The 17,709-nt window shown below is 40.6% G+C and overlaps 1 protein-coding gene across 2 annotated transcripts in view; it reads left to right on the top strand.

Moving 5' to 3' along the window:
• DHX35 (DEAH-box helicase 35) overlaps positions 1-17,709 on the top strand; it is a 66,562-nt gene that overhangs the window by 20,260 nt on the left and 28,593 nt on the right. For both annotated transcript variants that reach the window (XM_069495638.1, XM_069495637.1), the window contains 8 exons: positions 3,831-3,935; positions 5,519-5,580; positions 6,438-6,507; positions 8,445-8,504; positions 11,595-11,707; positions 12,643-12,739; positions 13,630-13,788; positions 15,723-15,933. In XM_069495638.1, the coding sequence (XP_069351739.1) occupies positions 3,831-3,935; positions 5,519-5,580; positions 6,438-6,507; positions 8,445-8,504; positions 11,595-11,707; positions 12,643-12,739; positions 13,630-13,788; positions 15,723-15,933 (877 nt within the window). The remainder of the gene's footprint in view (positions 1-3,830; positions 3,936-5,518; positions 5,581-6,437; positions 6,508-8,444; positions 8,505-11,594; positions 11,708-12,642; positions 12,740-13,629; positions 13,789-15,722; positions 15,934-17,709) is intronic.

Genomic DNA, 17,709 nt, shown 5'->3' with positions numbered 1-17,709 from the left:
TATTTGCTGCCTGCCTGCTTGCCGCCTTCTATTCCTCGCCCCTGTGATTCTTTGCTATCAAGGTGGGCCACTATTCTAACATTTCCCGTGTTTCCTTGGCCTGAACACACTGTTGCTGCTTGTCTTTCTAACACAAGGATTGTGACCCTGCCTTTTAGGGTGGTGACACTTACATTAAGGAAGCCAGTAGTCTGCACTTGTTGTGAGAAGGCCTGGGCCTCTTTCCTTCTAGATTCAGACCTCACAGTGTTTGGCAGCTGTGCTTCCTGGTCTATTATTTGGGCTTGTGTCTGTCTCCTTCTTTCACTGAAGATGAAGTTTATTGTTGATAATATGTTTAAATTCTTTTGTTGGTTTTAAATTAGCTTTGAGAGAAGGAAGTGAGGGCAAAAATACTCTTATTTTGCCATCTTTACCAGGACAAGAAATTAATTCTGTTTTTACTCTGTATGGAGTTTTAATTATTGTGTAATCCTTTTTCCCAAAGTCCATTTTAGAATGGTGTTCAAGTTAGAAATTATTAATAAACATTTTACAAGTTCTGCCTGCGTGTGTGTGTGTGTGTGTGTGTGTGAGAGAGAGAGAGAGAGAGAATGTATGAAAATGGGGTAACAGTTTGGAAACTATGTTGCAATCAATGCTAGAGTTAACCTTTTATGTCACTGAAAGGTGACTCAGTTACCTAAGAATTAGAGTAATTTTTCCTGTTTGTGGTTTGGAATCCCACCTCTTAAACAGTTTGCATTTTAGCTTCAGATTTGTAGCCATGGATAACTTCCATGAAACCACAAGCTTTCTCTTGAAAGAACAAACAGTGTATAAATTAACCATGTAATATTAATAGAGCTGCCAAGTTTGAAATGCTGCATCTCAGAAAGTACTTTGTGTGCAGACCAAAATCTGAGAACAATCTCAGAGCCTAAAAACAGGTTGCATAAGCTATTGCTTGATCACCGTGAAGAGGCAATTAGTCATGAGTATGTTTGTCGGACTCATGGTCTAGGTTTGGCTTCAAGACCAGGCCCTTCTTGACCTGTGATTCAGCAAAGCTCTAACGCCTGTCTTATTGCAGTTTCCTCATTTGTAAATTTGGGGGTGTCTTACCTATCTCATGGGCTGTGTGTATATTTAATAAAATACAATTTGTGAAAGCTTAGAGCACAGCACTTGCCAGGAGTAGGTGCTCAGTGACTGGCTGTGAAAAAGATAATGTTTGTCTAGCCCAATTGATGAGGTTATTGATGAGGAGCAGAATTTAAACAGTAGGGATAAAAATCTATTAAAAACCCAATAGATTCTGAGAAACCTCTAGTAACGGGGAAAAAAAAGCCAATAGAATATGACCTAGTGTGATTATAAATGATACATTTTTTAAAAAGTTTGAAAATAAACATATATACTTTTTATAGAAAATGTATACAAATAGTGAAGTAATAAGAATAAACAAGGCTGGGCATGATGGCTCATGCCTGTAATCGTAGCACTTTGGGTGGTTGAGGGTGGAGGATGGCTTGAGGCCAGGAGTTTGTGACCAGCCTGAGCAAGAGTGAGACCCTGTCTCTACAAACATAGAAAAATTAGCTGGGTGTGGTGGTGCTCACCTGTAGTCCCAGGTACTTTGGAGGCTGAGGCAGGAGTATTGCTCGAATCCAGTAGTTTGAGGTTGCTGTGAGCTATGATGACATCACTGCACTGTAGCCCTGGCGTCAGAACGAGACCCTGTCTCAAAAAGAGAGGAAAAAAAAAAAAGAATAAACAAGTTTGGCTTTTACTTTATAGACCCATAAAATGATTGTATTCTTATGGACAGGATTCATTTATTTATGTTCATTCTTATAAGCTTATTTTTTCTGTAAGTTCCCAGTATCTCTATGCACACATTCTCTATTTGTACCATTTTCCAAGATTTATAACATAGTGTATAGAGTTGAAATTGAAACAATAACAATAATAAAGCTGTCCTGGTGAAATGCTGGTTATTGGGGAAATACAACCACCAGAGGTAAAAAGCAGTGTAGGATGAATTTCATAAGGTATTTTGAAAGACTGTGTGGTATATACCAGCCAGTGGATGATTGATTCTGTTTTGGCCTTCCAGATCTGTGATTTCAAGTTACTAGACAGAGCCACTTCTGATCCTCACCTGCTCTTCAGTGTCTTAAACACTGACGGGCGATGATGCCTGGTTGTATTTGGCTCAGAAGCTGAGTACAGGGAGCCTCTGCGTTTCTGTGCCTGGAGCTGCTGGGGTGGAATGGCTGGATCAGTAAGCTCTGCCTCAGGACACCTCCTGTACCAGCCACATTCCCAACTCAGGACTCTGGAAGCGGGTGGGTTGGGGGAGAGGCAGTTGCCTCACCTGTGAAAGAGGGAGACTGAACTCCTTCCTTCCATGTGGGTTGGTGTGCCAGGTCCCTGGGAAACCCCTATTAATATTGTTTCCCTTTGGTTTTTTTTCAGTTAGGTAGTTTACATAGTGAATGTTAAACTCTGTATTTTCTTTTAAATTAAACTAAATGATAAGCATTATTACTCTTCCACTTTTATGCTTATTTATTACTTCAAGTATTTTCTTTTTTTTTCCTTTTCTTTTCTTTTCTTTTCTTTTCTTTTCTTTTCTTTTCTTTTTTTTGAGACAGTCTTGCTCTGTCATCCTGGGTACAGGGTAATGGCATGATCATAGCTCACTGCAACCTCAAACTCTTGGGCTCAAGTGATCCTCCTGTCTCAGCCTCCTGAGTAGCTGGGACTGCAGATATGTGCTATAACAGTCGGCTAATTTTTTCTATTTTTGGTAGAGATGGGTCTCACTCTTGTTCAGGTTGGTCTTGAACTCCTGACTTCCAGCAATCCTCCTGTCTTGGCCTCTCAGAGTGCTAGGATTACAGGCATGAGCCATCATGCCTGGCCTCAAATATTTTCTATTAATAAGTTAATACCCTTTGAATGGCCCTCTTGGAGAAGTGCGGGGATTCTGCCTTTGGATTCTTTTGTCTTTCCTATACTCACCTTTCATTTGTCATATATTGGCGGGTGAAATTCTATCCGTAGATAGAATTTATGGTCTTCATAATATATTATTGATTTTGTCTTCTACTTTTACTTTATTATGTTAGGTTGGATCCTTTATTAATCTTCTCATGTACTGATCTGCCCCTTTTTTCTAAGCAAGTCTTCACTTCCCCTTTTGGTGGTTTTGGTAGCTGGGACACTGGTGTGAATTGTTTTAAGTGTCTGGCTCTTGAAGGATTATTCTTTTGCCTCCAAAGAGAAAATGAACTTGGCCCAGTGTTGAATTTGATCATTCCTGTTCTCTTGCTTTCGTGGTCCAGTGTAATAGGATTTGTTTTAAGGCATGGAGATGAAAAGTTGTTGCTGATTGGTGTGCTCTTTCTTGAAGAACAGGGTGAATCTTATTTCTTTTACTTGCCTTTTTGCTTTGGCCACCAAATTTAGAGCTGAACTTGTGGCTGAACTTTAATAACTTTGGCATAACTATGTTTTTAAATTTTCCTCACTGGCTTTGATATTTTATTTGTAATTTCTTTGATCTTTATCTGTAATATCTTTAAGTGATTTCATTTTTATTGTGTATGTTCTTAATACGTTGCTCCAAGACAATTATAGAATGAACTGCGATACATAAAATGTGTGAGTTAATAGCAAAAATTACATGATGCTTTTTCTCTAATAACCTGCCCCTTTTCTTCTCATTTTTCACTATGTTCACAAACTATTTAAAAAATAAATGACCTTTAGATTTTCCATAGTGTGTGCTCTGTGCAGTAATTTCTATGTCTCTATTTTCAGCATGATCTTTCTTCCCAAAGGTTGCAGGGAGAGTGGCTGAGGAAAGGGGTGCAGTGCTGGGCCACGAGGTGGGCTACTGCATTCGCTTCGATGACTGCACCGACCTGCTGGCTACAAGAATTAAGGTGAAGTTCTCAAGCTGCTTTTCCTAGAGTAAATACAGAGGATTATTTGGGGGAAATTTAAAACAAGCCTTTCACTGCTGTACAGGGTACAGGTACCATGGCAGAAAGTATAGGAAATCATCCTGGCTCTCAGGGAAGTTAGTCTCCTGGGAGGTACAGAACTCTTTCAGGCAGTCCTTGAATCTTAGCCCAGAAAAGAACTTGGAAGTCAGGTTTAGTCTTTGGTTCTACAGATGAAGAGGTTGAAAGCCTGGGAGGTTGAATGACTTGCCTGATGTTATATGCCCATTGGTGATCAAATGAGGACTCAAAGCTGTCTTTTCTTATGTGTGTTTTATTGGTTTTCCACTAAGTCAAATAGCTATCTCACTATAGAAACAAGCCTATAAAGGACTTAAGAACAGGGAAAGAGTAGTATATATTGATAAAGCATAGAACTCATAAATGTTGTTTTCATTAGTTAGAACTTTCCATTTTTATGTGATAAAGGGTTTTATAGATGTGTTCTTTGACCTAGTTGCTAATATTAAAATATTAGTATCTTGTCAGGCCAGTTATTGTAATGTAAAAAGAAAAAAATATATTAGTATCAGTAGTAATCAGTGTATAATCAACTCAACAGGGTGTCTACTACATACCACTATGCCAGAATCAAAGTCTAATCAGATAGTGCAATAAAACAGTAAATGAAAATGCTTCGATGAAATTTGGTTATTAGAATCTCATTTACTTCTCAATTTGCAACAAAGGAAAATTGAAAATAATCAGATGAGCTAAGTGAACAATGTAATGATTTGTAAAAATATGGACCCTGTTTTCCAAATTTCTGTATTTTGTTACCTTTGACATTAATTTTACTAGGTAAAGGGAATATTCTTCTGTACCATCAAATATATTTGAACTAGATAATTTTCAGTGGATTACATAACGTCGTGGTTCTTTTTGAGTCTTTCATAGAAAGTTTTTGTATTCCATTTGGTTATAATTTTAAGGCACTTAGTTTTTGATCGGTGCTTTGTCAAGTTCTCACTTTTACTCCTATGTGTGTATGTGGCAGTTAGTACCAAGTCCAAGAAAAATATGGAAATGTATTCCATTCTTAAAAACAAAAAAGTAAAAACATTTAAGATACAGCATGCGAGGGAGATGTTTAGCCTTGTTAACATACTGTATTTGTTTGTAGGTGTAACAGCACCCAAAACCAAATTCAGTATGTTCTTTGAAGAACAGTTATCTCAGACTCATGATATTCCTTTGGGTAGACACGGGTTTGTCTTCACTGCCTGCTCAACTGTTATCAGTGGTGCAGGCCCAGAGGAAATGGGGCTTAGTTGATGTTCACGTAATAAATGCAGGTGAAATTCTGCTAAAAGATTTGTAACCCCAGCTGAGGCTCCTGTGTTTGAAGTCTTTTGTAAACAATTACACTGCTTGATAATGGGGCATTTTCTCATAGTTCTTTGTGGGAATTGTACACATGCTGGTGAAGAGGTTGTACTTAATACAAAGTTGTATTTGAACTTAAAGAAATTATTAATATACCATATAAATTATTTCTAAAACTTTGTGTTTTTATTTTTTAGTTTCTTACTGATGGAATGCTGGTCAGGGAAATGATGGTTGATCCATTGTTAACAAAATATAGGTAAATGTGTTTTTTTTCCTATGATAACTTTCCTAAAGTTTCCGAAGTCCACAAACAGATTGAGAAGCAGTTGTGTTAGTTGCTGGGATTCATGTCTGTGTTCAGCTGCCCCAAAGTGTTTCTCTTGATCTTGGCTTTTGGGACCCTTGATGTTTGTATCAGAATTTAGGTAGGATAGTCTCTTACAGACAGTCAAAAATGTACACATTAAAATCCCAGTCATTATTTAAAGTCTGTCGATTTGTCCTTTTTGTCTTGCCTCTGTCACACCCCAGGATTGAAGGTGACTGTGGAGAACTAACTGGCCAGTGTTTTGTTGAATGTAATACACAGAGTCCAAATAATTATTTATCACTTTCTCCCTCCTTGTGTGTCTTTGTCCATCACTATAGCATTAAAGCCGTTCCACCCAGACTCTGGTATTCTGGGAGAGGATGTCACATTTGACTGTCTGATACACATGCATCACAGCTGTGATCACCTGCCTTTTTGACTGTCTCTAAAGCTTAACAGTCTTCTGGTGGCTGAGCCTTGTTCTGATTTTTATGTGCTTTGTGGGGTGATAGGTTATGTTGTCATTTAAAATCAGGTACTAAATCCTATTGGAATTCAATGTGGATGGTAAAACTCTTTAAAAATAGCAATAGTATGCCATATTTTTATTAAGGTATATTAATGTCGCTGTTTTTATTAGCTTAAGAATTACCTGATTGTCAAAGAGGAGTGATTTGGGTTTACTTTTGATACAAGGTGTTTGCATGAGGTCTAAATACCCAGAAGTCCCTCTGATGGTCTAGATGATGTTACGTGGGGTTGTTTGTTTAGGTGCTCACGGAGAGCTTTCCTCTGATTCTTAGTGCCATCATGCTGGACGAAGCTCATGAGAGGACCTTGTACACAGACATTGCCATTGGCTTGCTAAAAAAGGTATGCCTTCACTGCCAGCTTTTTGTGTGTATGTTTTTGTTTTGTGCCCGATTAAGAGAGTAATTGTAGCAGTTTGGAAAATCTAACAGAATACCAAGGAAAAAAATTAAAATCATCCATAATCCTACCCATTCAGGAAAAAATCACTGGTAGAATGTTTGTATGTTTTGTTTACTGTTCTGTGTTGTGTGTGTGTGCGTGTGTGTATATGTGCATCCGTTTTGACATGGTAGGGATTGTATTATATGTGCTAATTTATATCTTGCATATTTTGCTTAACATTATAGCAAGATCATTTCCCTGTGTCATTAAATATTCTTTGAAGACATTATTTTTAATGGGTGTGTAATCACATCTCTACCATAAAAGTATTTAACTCTTCCCCTACTGCTAGCCATTTATATGGCTTCCAGATTTTAAATATTTTAAATACTGTTGCAGTGAGCAGCTCTGTAATTAAATCTGTTCAATTTTGTTTTTCTCTCTCTTTTTTTAACTTTTTATTATAAAGGTTTCAAACATCCCTCAGAGCAGAGGGAAAGGTATAATGACCCCCAAGTACCCATCATGTGGTTTCATCAATGACAACTCATGGCCAATCTTCTCCACCTTACCTCTACTCTGGCCTCCCTTCCTGTACCTTGTAATTGTTTGTTATGACAAATTCCCAATCACAAGACTCTAGAAAGAAGTGGCACGGGCTCTAGGTTAGACTTCCTGGGTTCAAATTCCGACTACTGAGTTTATGCATCTCTAAAATGAGGTTAATAGTCTCTGTATCTGTACCTATGTCTATTTAGATTTAAGTTGAATAAAATTTTAAAATTCAGTTTCTCAGTCACACATGCTATATTTCAAGGGCTCTTCAGCCACATGTGGCTAGTGGCTTTTGCATTTGACAGCGCAGTTAAGGAGCCTCTTCATCACTGAAAAGTGTTCTGTTGGGCAGAGCTGCTCTGTATCATTGTTCTAAGGCTTAAATAAGATAATGTAAAATCTTAGGATGGTGCCAGGCATAGGGTCACAACCAGACTATGAGGTGCAAAATAGAAAAAGATGTCCCATCTGCCCATAGCTAGGTGAGGGGAAGGGTGGGCTGGATTTCAGATGCCCCTAGCCTCCTCAGCCAGGCATCTTTGTGCAGAGTGTGTACTCTACAGCTGTATGCAGGGACTCTGGAATAGCACAGAACTCGGTCTGTGTTAGCTGTCACTGTTATTATTGTCATTATTATTTTATTCCTTGGCCAAAGATTTAGACTTTTTGATACTTACGAGGAATTATCCCACCACGTTATCACCTTTTCTAGGAACAGCGTAATAAGAGGGCCTATTTCACTGAATATTTACCAACACTGAGTATTAGCTTTAAAAAAAAAAATCCTTGCCAATGTGATAGATTAAAAAAACTCATTATATATTTTTTCCATAGCTTAATTTGATCATTTCTCCTATGCTTGTTAATTATCTGTTTCTTTGAATAACTGTTAATATCTTTTGTCTATATTTCTGTCTTGGTGCTGTCATTTATTATTTAGTTTTGGTATACTTTTTCATATTTTAATTGTATATACATAGATTCAGACTATCCCACGACTCAACTATCAGGAAAAAATGGTTTTATTCTCAGTAAATTCAGATTGGGATTTTAAAGCTCCTTTATACTTTCTATGATTTTTTTTTTTTTTAGAAGCTTTTTATTTTGGAAAATTCCATGCATTTACAAAACTAGAAAGATTAGTGTAATGAACCCCTTTTTACCTGTGATTTTAAGAGTTACTAATTTGTGGTCAGTCTTGTTTCATCTATAAGCTCCCCTCGGCAAAAAAAAAAAAAAATACACTTGCTGAATTGTTTTGAAGTAAATTTCAGATATCAAATTATTTTATCCATAAGTATTGCACTGTTATCATTGTTCCTAATGCCTTCTTTTTTTAGATTCAGAAAAAGCGTGGAGATCTTCGATTGATTGTGGCTTCCGCTACTCTGGATGCAGAGGTAAGAGCAGCTGCCCGCTCCCCGCCCCTGCAACCCCCACAAACACTGGAATTGTTGGACATACCCTTGGGAAGTTACCTGTAGCAAGAGCTTATCTGGCAGGATGGCCTACCTTCCTTTTGGAACCATCAGATGTCCTAGATTTCATATAATGAGAGGATACTCCATTTCAGCTTGTGGGTGGAAATCGGTCTGTAATTAATTGAGTTCCTAATTACCTACTTGTCTTATTTCTCAACATACTATCTCCATACAAGGGCAGCTTCTTTTTTTTAAATTTTTTTCAGTATGAGGCTATGTTTCTTGAATTTATTTATGATTATAGCATATATATTTAGATTTTTCTGTATAATTGAAGTTTCCCCTGTGTATATGTAATAATTTCCATGTTAAAATTTTTTATGGCTGAGTTCACATTATTTTTCTCTCTTGATGACTAATATCTTAGTGCAAACAGCAGTTCACCTCAACAAATATTTTTGGCCACTTGCTATGTATGTATGCTAAGCACCATGCTAGCTACAGGTGATTTGTACATTCCCTGACTCATTGTGGAAGCAGACACATAGATGTTTCCAGTTTAGTGTGTTCAGGGTACTGAGGTCGGCCATCCTTAACTCCAGCCAGCTGGGGGTGCCCAGAACCTTTCTCAGAGGAGGTAACATCCCAGCTGGGCTTGAAAGATGCACAGCAGTTTTCCAGATATGCAGAGGTGGAGATGGACGCTAGGCATGTACGGAACCACAGGGGCATCAAATCATGTGTTCTAGGAGCTTTGAGTCTTACCTTGCCTGCCAGGCTCATGTGGGTGATCTGTCCCCGAGCCACTTCTCTGACTTCATCTCCTTCCACTTTCTCCATTGCTCCCTGCGCGTCAGCCCCACTGGTCCCCTTGCTATTCCTCAAAATAACCCAAGCATGCTTCTGCTCTGGGAGGACCCTCTTTCTAGACCATTCTTCCCCCAGGTATTCTTACTTCATGCCAGGTTTGATCATTTTGTCATCTCCTCTCAGGCCTTTCCTGATGACCCTATCTAAAACACCCCTACTGCTCTCTGTCTTCCCACTCTGATCATTTTGCTTCTGTTTAGTACTCATCACTACCTGACATTGTATGTATATTCAGGTGTTTATTGTGTGTCTCCCATCACTAAACTGAAAGCTCCATGAAGATTGGGACTTTGACTGTCTTGCCCTTTGTTTTATCCTTTCCACTTAAAGCAGTGTCTGGCACAGAGCAGGTGCTTGGGTCGAATGAATTTGATTGAATGGGAAGCAGTGGGAGATTAAGATGGAGGGGTTGGCAGGGATCAGGTGATGGAAGGCCTTACAGGCTATGTGAAGGAGTATGGGCTCCATCTTGTGTCTGATTTGGAGCCTTGGGGATGGTGTGAGATAGGGTAATGACTTGATCATATTTAGGTTCTAGAAAGATTATTCTGGGTGCTGTGTAGAAGAGACCAGAGTAGGTATGGAGATGCCAATAAGGAGGCCAGTCCTGTAATCTGGGTGAGGTGTGGAAAGGGCTTGGCCCCTGGCTCCTGTCTCCTGGTTTCAGGGGTGCAGAACAACTTGGAGAGAGAAAAAGCTCCGCATGGCTAAGACAGATGTCTGTGTGTACCCAGGCTGGTTTCTCTGATCTTTTCACAGGCTGTAGGAGTCTGTTGTCTTAGGTCTGCCCACGATAACTTTTGGGTTAAAGCTTCTTTGTTGCTGTCTTTAATTAATTCTTATCTCCTTCACCTATGACATCTGCTGGAATGCTATTTTGAGGACTAAACCTGACCTCACCTCTAGTTACCTCCTCCATGGCCAAGCTGCACAGAGCATCTCAATTTTATTTCTCACCTTTTCCACCTCCCTCTCTCTCTTAAAAATTGTCAAATTAAATTTAAAAAGTATTCTAAATGGTTTTTGTTGTGTTGAAAACTGTGATGTCCAAGTCTTTTCTTAGATTCGTTGTTAATTCATTCTTATTAATTGCTCACAATTGCCTCTCGTTGTCTTTTGGTGTGGCACAGAGATTTAAAAAATAGCCTGCTTCATATCTGCCTACAGCAGTTACAGTTGATACAGTTGACTTTGTGGAAGTAATTTTTTTTCTGAGACAGGGTCTTGCTCTGTCACCTGGGCTACAATGTAATTGCATCATCATAGCTCGCTGCAATCTCAAACTCCTGGGCTCAAGTGATCCTCCTGTCTCAGCCTACGTAGTAGCTGGGACTACTGGCACATACCACCACACCTGGCTAATTTTTCTATTTTTTGTAGAGATGGGGTCTTGCTCTTGCTCAGGCTGATTTTGAACTCCTGGCCTCAACCAATCCTCCCATGTGAGCCTCCCAGAGTGCTAGGATTACAGTCGTGAGCCACTGCGCCTGGCCTGGAAGTAATTTTTTAAGTGGGATGGTAGAAAGTAGGAAATTTGTCATGCCTTGCTATGATGCAGAGTGTGCTGGGACTTAAGCAACATTCAGCGGGACCCCTGGGGAGCTGGGGCCATTCCTCCCTTCATCCCATCCTCTTGCCCATTGTGTGCCTTCCCTGCGAGGGGAGGGGTGAGATCTGTGTGTATGAAGGGGGATCTGTGTGGGGGGCTCATACATACCCCAAGAGAGGATCTTTGCTGTTGTTTCCTTCCCTGCTCTGGCCAGGTCTCGTCCTAGGCTGCAATTCTGTTGGTCAAGTACCATTGAATTTGATGTGGTCACTTGCTCGGCAGAAACTGCCAAGAGCTACTTCTCCCAAGAGGGTGCTGTGGGAGTGTTGGGGACGTGTACAATTGATGGCCTACCCCACACAAACTGTTGCGCTAACTCCTGTAGGGCATGTGAAGATGGAGAAGATACCATCCCTGCCATCAAGTGGCCTAAAACCAGTAACAGTGGGGGCAGGAACATACCTACTGAAGTAAAAGTTTCCTTTATAAACTGATAACTGTATGAGCACATCTGTGCTTTCCACGTAGAGCTCCACATCAGCCTTATTTAACCTGTATCAAACTTGAATCACACCTTTCTTTCCATGAATTACTATGAACTCTTTTTCTGAGAGAAATGAAGAATTTATTTTTTATTCTTTTTTTTTTAGAAATTTCGGGATTTCTTCAATCAAAATGAAACCAGTGACCCAACCAGGGATACATGTGTGATCCTTACAGTGGAAGGGCGAACATTCCCAGTGGATATCTTTTATCTGCAAAGGTTTGATGATGCTTAAATTGTTGATGGTGGTGATTAGAAAACTCCGCCTGTAATGTGGGGTGACAGGGAACTGCATCTGCTCGCAGGTCTAAGGGGATGAGGAGGAGCATGTTTTGTGTCTCCTGTCATTGATCTAGAATGTTCAGAAACCCTGCGCAGCATCACTGCTGAATGTAGTTTAAACTCTTGACACTGATGTGCACATTTCCCTGAATATATGGCCAGTAGCTCAGTTGGAGAGAGCGAGGTGGGGAAAGGTTGCAGGCGAGGAGCGTGGTAATTGTCAGAACTGGGGTTTACAAGGGTGCCTGTCAGTGGGAGCAGTGCTGGTGATTTGATGATTTGGTTCTCAGCTCTCTACATCCTTGGTGAGAAGTCCTGGTTGGCATTTTTGGGAGGAGCCCCCATGGACAGGAAAGGAACCATCCTAATTCCTGTACACAGTCACCGGGCAAGCAAAGACCAGGAGTCTGGTCCAATGGCTGATAAATCCAGAGAGTTGTGGGCTTGACTTCTGAGTTGTTCTGTCCGGAGAGCACATCCACCAGCTCCGTCCACCGACTCATACATGTTGCCAGTGGTTGGGAGGGAAAACAGGCCGGATTCAGCACCAGGACCACAGTCCCTGATTTTTCATTGGCCCTGTGTCTTTGCATGTTAAAGATAGCACATCTATTTGCATGAGTATATCATTTTTATTTCTTTGCTCATAAAGCTAAGAATCATAGTTTATATATAATTATGGATTCTTTCCGAATGGTGCATTTTAACAAAGATAAAAAATAGTGAATATTTATTTTATTTCTCCATGTACTAATTACCTGCTGGGCAGGCCCAAACTAGCTTTGTGGATGGTTTGCTGCCAGGTTATTAGGGTAATTGATCTGTAATTAACGAGAATATTCTACTGATGAATTCATCCCACGTCTTTTCAGTCCTGTTCCAGATTACATCAAATCAACTGTGGAAACGGTGGTGAAAATTCACCAGACGGAGGGTGATGGAGACATATTAGCATTTCTTACTGGCCAGGTAATTCCACTGGACCTCTCCGTGATGGGGCGTGTTAAGGCAGCACCAAAATTAACACAGGCCCTGCTAATTTACTCAGTCATTTATTTCATGTTTTATTTTATTTTATGGTTACTTAATTTTGTAAATACTTGTTTGGTTTGATGTCATTCATCTACCAACTAGATTGTTAGGGAGTCCTTAGCTTCTGCCTGTTCTATCTCCAAAGGGTTAAATGTATTTCAAATTTATTAGCTGATTCCAAAATAAATTAGAGAGTTGTGTCAGTAGGCTGTACTGTTTGCCAGAAGGGAATATTGCATTAGGAACATTTTGCTGCATGCGTGTTGCTGCTGCATACACACCTCTTTTCCCAGTGACACAAAGGTGTCACAACTCATCCTAGAGGTGACAAGTGGCTACGTTACAGAAAAAACAACTGAACAAGCCCAAGTGTGCACTCAAGGTGGTAGCACTGTTCATAGCTATCCTCCACCTGTAATCTTTTCTTTCCACTGCCAAACGTTTCTTCAGTGCAGTAATCTTTTCTGGAGAAAGCGTGCAACGATTTTATATGCTACAACTTGTCCATGTGCATGAAATGCTTGTTTGACATGCACATGTGAGCTGAGTAAAACAGTCATTGTTTTTATTTATTGGGAACTTTACTATTCACTGCAGATAGTATAGATTTTTAGTAATTAATATTCGTTACACATTTTTACCCCACTTTGCATCATTGTTCAGTAGCATTTGATTAAATACCGTCCCAGAGTGGAACATGATAGCAGTGAAATTCTTGAATCTGACCAAAATGAAAATCCTGATCCCAACTCTCATTTTCTTTCAGTATGATGAAATGATAATCAAATGAATCTCGGTTTCTTTGGTTCCTGGTTCATTGTCTTTAGGAAGAGGTAGAAACTGTTGTATCTATGCTGATTGAGCAGGCTCGAGCACTCGCTCGCACTGGGATGAAGAGACACCTCCGAGTGCTCCCCATGTACGCGGGACTGCCTTCCTTTGAGCAAATGAAAGTGTTTGAAAGGGTGTCGCGCAGTGTCAGAAAGGTGAGACTCTCCTGAGGACCACGGGTGTTTGCAACCATTTGTAATCACATCGGTGCCCCTTTGCTAACCTTTCCATATGTTGGAAAGATTTTTTTTTTTAATTGACGTGCAACTTGCTAAACAGGAATGTTTCTGTCAGAGTTTTAGGTTCATGTTTCTGTGTAGTAGATTTAAAAGCACACCATAAATAATGTGTGGTGAAGATTTCTAAATCCGCCCCACAGAAGGGTTACTCTGACAGTAATTAAATCAGAGCAGGTGACTTCTCTTTGCTTCTCTTCTGCCTGCCCAATATTTCCCACGACACAACATTGCCTTGGCTCGTGGGACTGTTTTGGTGGATTGTGGTTAGTCAGGAACAATAGATAAGTTACTAGGAATGGTCTAAATCATTTAGGTATCAGTTTGCCTATAGAGCCAAGTTTAAATCAATTAATTCAAGGTGTGGCATGGAAATCTTTAGCTTTGAACTTGGGGTGGGGAAGGGTGTGGTGGAAAGCGTCAGTTTGAAGGAGGCAGCAGGCAGCCAGTCTGCTCACTGCTCATTGTACCCCTGGGCCTGACTGTGCTGTTCCTTCCATTACATGAGGACTGCATAGAACTGGCCTGATGTCAGCTTATATTGTAGTAGCTGTTTATCAACGGGTGGCAAAGACTAAAGTAGGTGAGGGATGGTCTGAGGATCCACTTCCAGTTTCAGACCACTTGGAAGAGGGTGCTCAGCCTCTTGGCCATTGGGGTGGAGGAACTTGAGTCTGCCCAGTGAAACATTAATTGCAGCCAACCAATCAGGAGACCTGGGGTTGCTGTGTGCCCTGGCATGAGTTATTTAACCTCTGGTCTCAGTTTTTGTAGCTGTCGAACATAAATAATAACTTTTAGATAGTTTTATAGCATAAAATCTTAACTCTCTACTACATAAAAATATTAGGAAGATTTTTATAAAATGATCATTTATAAAATGACTTTTATAAGATGATTTATAAAACGAAAAGTACCTGAGAAAATTTCTAAGTGCCATATATACATGTCCTTTGTTGCTTAAAACTCATGGGGGCAGCTCCCAGTATATGTGGGATAAAATGCAAATATCTCACAGTGGTCCAGAGACCACGCATGATCTGGTCTCTACCTCCCTCCCCAGCCTCATCTTGTACTTACTCTGTACTCTGGCTGCTCTACTGTCCTTCATTTGAACTGTTTTTCTGCTTAGATCTCTGTAGGGTTGGCTGCTTCCTCTTATTCAGGTCTGCATTCAAAGTCGTCTTTCAGAGAGGCTTTCCCTGGCCAACCAATGTACTGTTACTATGCCCTTTTATTACAATATTATGATATATATTATACATATTGTATGCTGCGTCGTATTACCTGGTCGGATTTTTGTTATAATATTTGTCACTGTCTGAGATTAACTTCTTATTTATGTTTAGCACATTTCCACCCCAAACATGCCAGAGTAAATTCTGGGAGAGCTGGGACCTTATCTGTCTTGTCCATCATACATCTCCAGCACCTTGAACAGTGTGTGGCAAAGCGCACACCTTCTGCAAATAGAATGTGAATGAATAAATGAAGATGGTCATTTACTTTGGTTGTGCAAAAGGGAAAAACTAACATTGTTGAATATTTACTGTGTGCCAAGTAGTAGACTCTGATCAATTTATGTATGTGTTTTATTTAATCCCTTCAGCAACCCTGGGGGAGGTGGTAAATGTTATTATGTAGGTGAGGAAAGTGATGCTCAGGAGGTTAAGTAACTTGTCCAGGGTCAAGTCACCCTGGCTCTGAAACTCACGTTCTTTCTAATATACCAAACTGCCTCTCACAGATTATACAATATTATAAATATCATTAGATCTTTTAGCATTTTTAATTGTTTATTAAAGTAAAACAAATAAAATGACTTCCTTCTCTTCTTTCTGTGGGACACTTAGGTGATAGTGGCCACCAATGTGGCAGAAACCTCCATCACAATCAGCGGTGTTGTGTATGTGATCGACTGTGGCTTTGTGAAACTCCGAGCCTACAATCCCAGGACAGCTATTGAATGCTTGGTGGTGGTGCCAGTGTCCCAGGCATCAGCCAACCAACGAGCAGGACGTGGTGGTCGCAGCCGCTCGGGAAAATGTTACCGCCTTTATACAGGTTAGCGTGGCTTTCCTTAAGGGTTTTGGACGTTCTCCTAGTCAGCCTGGGCATTGGGGAATATAGCAAATATTTACCCCGATTGTAGAACTTAACATAAAATCCAGATCTCCCTCACAAGGCCTTGTGTGAGCTGACCCCCACCGCCTTCCTCTCTGCAGACAGCATTTCTTTGCTACTGCTCCCTGTCGGCCAGAGCTGACCTGTGGGTCACCACCTGTTTGCCATCCCCGTTCCAACCTAAATGGTGTCTGGGCTCAGGGCTGTTTGTAGCCATGTGCCCCTGGAGCACGGGCTCTGTCTGAGGTCCTGTCTTTTCTTACCTTTCTCTTGGTTTAGTGGGTGTTTTCCTGTTCTGAGATCCCTCAATTCTGTGGGGCCTCACATTGGGTTCCACTTTTACCTCTGATTCCGAGCATCTTTGCTGGGCTAAAATGGAGAGTCTGTCCTGACAGTCTTTCATAGAAAACAAACAGCTGGTAAACAACTCTGTGCCATGCACCACGCTAGGCTCTGAGGGGGCAGAATGAGAGTCCAATACACACTCTCCTAGCCCTTAGGAGCTTTCTTTCCAGCTTGAAGACAGCCTTCCCTACAGGTGATGATGTGCCCAGAGCTGCTGTTTCCTCTGCACTTCTCTTTTGTGGGGAGCGATACCGAGGTTTTCCTCAGTTGTCCAGATTCAATTTCTAAGTCACTGATGATTCCCTCCTGTCTCCAGTATCCATCTGCTCTCACTCACCAGGTCCAGGGTTGTTTCCTTTTGTTCTGTTTGTTTCCGTTGCTATAGCTACCTCTGAAGAAGGTCCAGGGGTTTTAGCTCTGCCTTTTATCTCTTCCTTTCCCTTCTGATTACCATTGTCCTTGTTCAGTCTTTGATGTTCTTTCTTTAACACATGTTTACAGAGCACCTGCTTTGTGCTGGGTGTGGTGCTAGAACTTAGAGATTTGGGGCTTAGGTAAGCCATGGTCTGTGGCCACATGGCTGACAGTCTGGTGGTAGAGGCAAACCCACAAATAGATCATCATATCATGGTGTGGTAGGGCTGCCATAAAAAATAGAGAGCCTTGGAAGCAGAGAACAGGCCCAGTGTTCCCCTGCTGGGGACCTGGGGAGCATTTCACGTCCAAGGTGGTGTTTGAGCCTCACTTTATTGGCAGCTCAGTAGTTATCCAGGTGAAGGGGTAGCAGGGGAGATCAGTTTCAGCACTCCAGGCAGCAGGCTGGAGTGTGCAAGTACTTAGGGGAAGGAATTTTGGCAGGGAGGGAATAGGCAGAACTGAAGGCCAGAGAAGTAAGCGCAACCACTGAAGATGCTAAGAAGGAAGGGCTGGAGTGGGAAAAGGAGAGCCAGGACTAAAAGACATTCTGAAATGCAGAGGAGGAGAAAGTTTCAAGGTACTTTTCTTTTTAAAAATAATTTGAGGTGAAATTTACACAACAAAATTAACCATTTTAAAGTGAACAATTTAGTGGCATTTATTATATTCACAATGTTGTACAACCACCACCTCTATATAGTTTCAAAACATTTTCATCACTCCAAAGTAAAACCTCTTACTCATGAAGCAGTTTCTCCCCATTACTCTCAGCTCCTGGCAATCAGCAATCTGTGTCCTTCTCCGTGGATTTATCTCTTTTGGATATTTCGTATAAATAGAATCATACAGTAAGTGACCTTTTGTGTCTGGCTTCTTTTACTTAGCATCGTCGTGGTTCATCTACATTGTAGCATGTACTCCATTCCTTTTTATGATTGGATAATATTCCATTGT

The sequence above is a fragment of the Eulemur rufifrons genome, chromosome 20 (genome assembly GCF_041146395.1).
Source record: "Eulemur rufifrons isolate Redbay chromosome 20, OSU_ERuf_1, whole genome shotgun sequence".
Taxonomy (NCBI): Eukaryota; Metazoa; Chordata; class Mammalia; order Primates; family Lemuridae; genus Eulemur; species Eulemur rufifrons.
The sequence above is the reverse complement of the archived record's forward strand: the minus strand, read 5'-3'. Positions and strand labels throughout refer to the sequence as shown.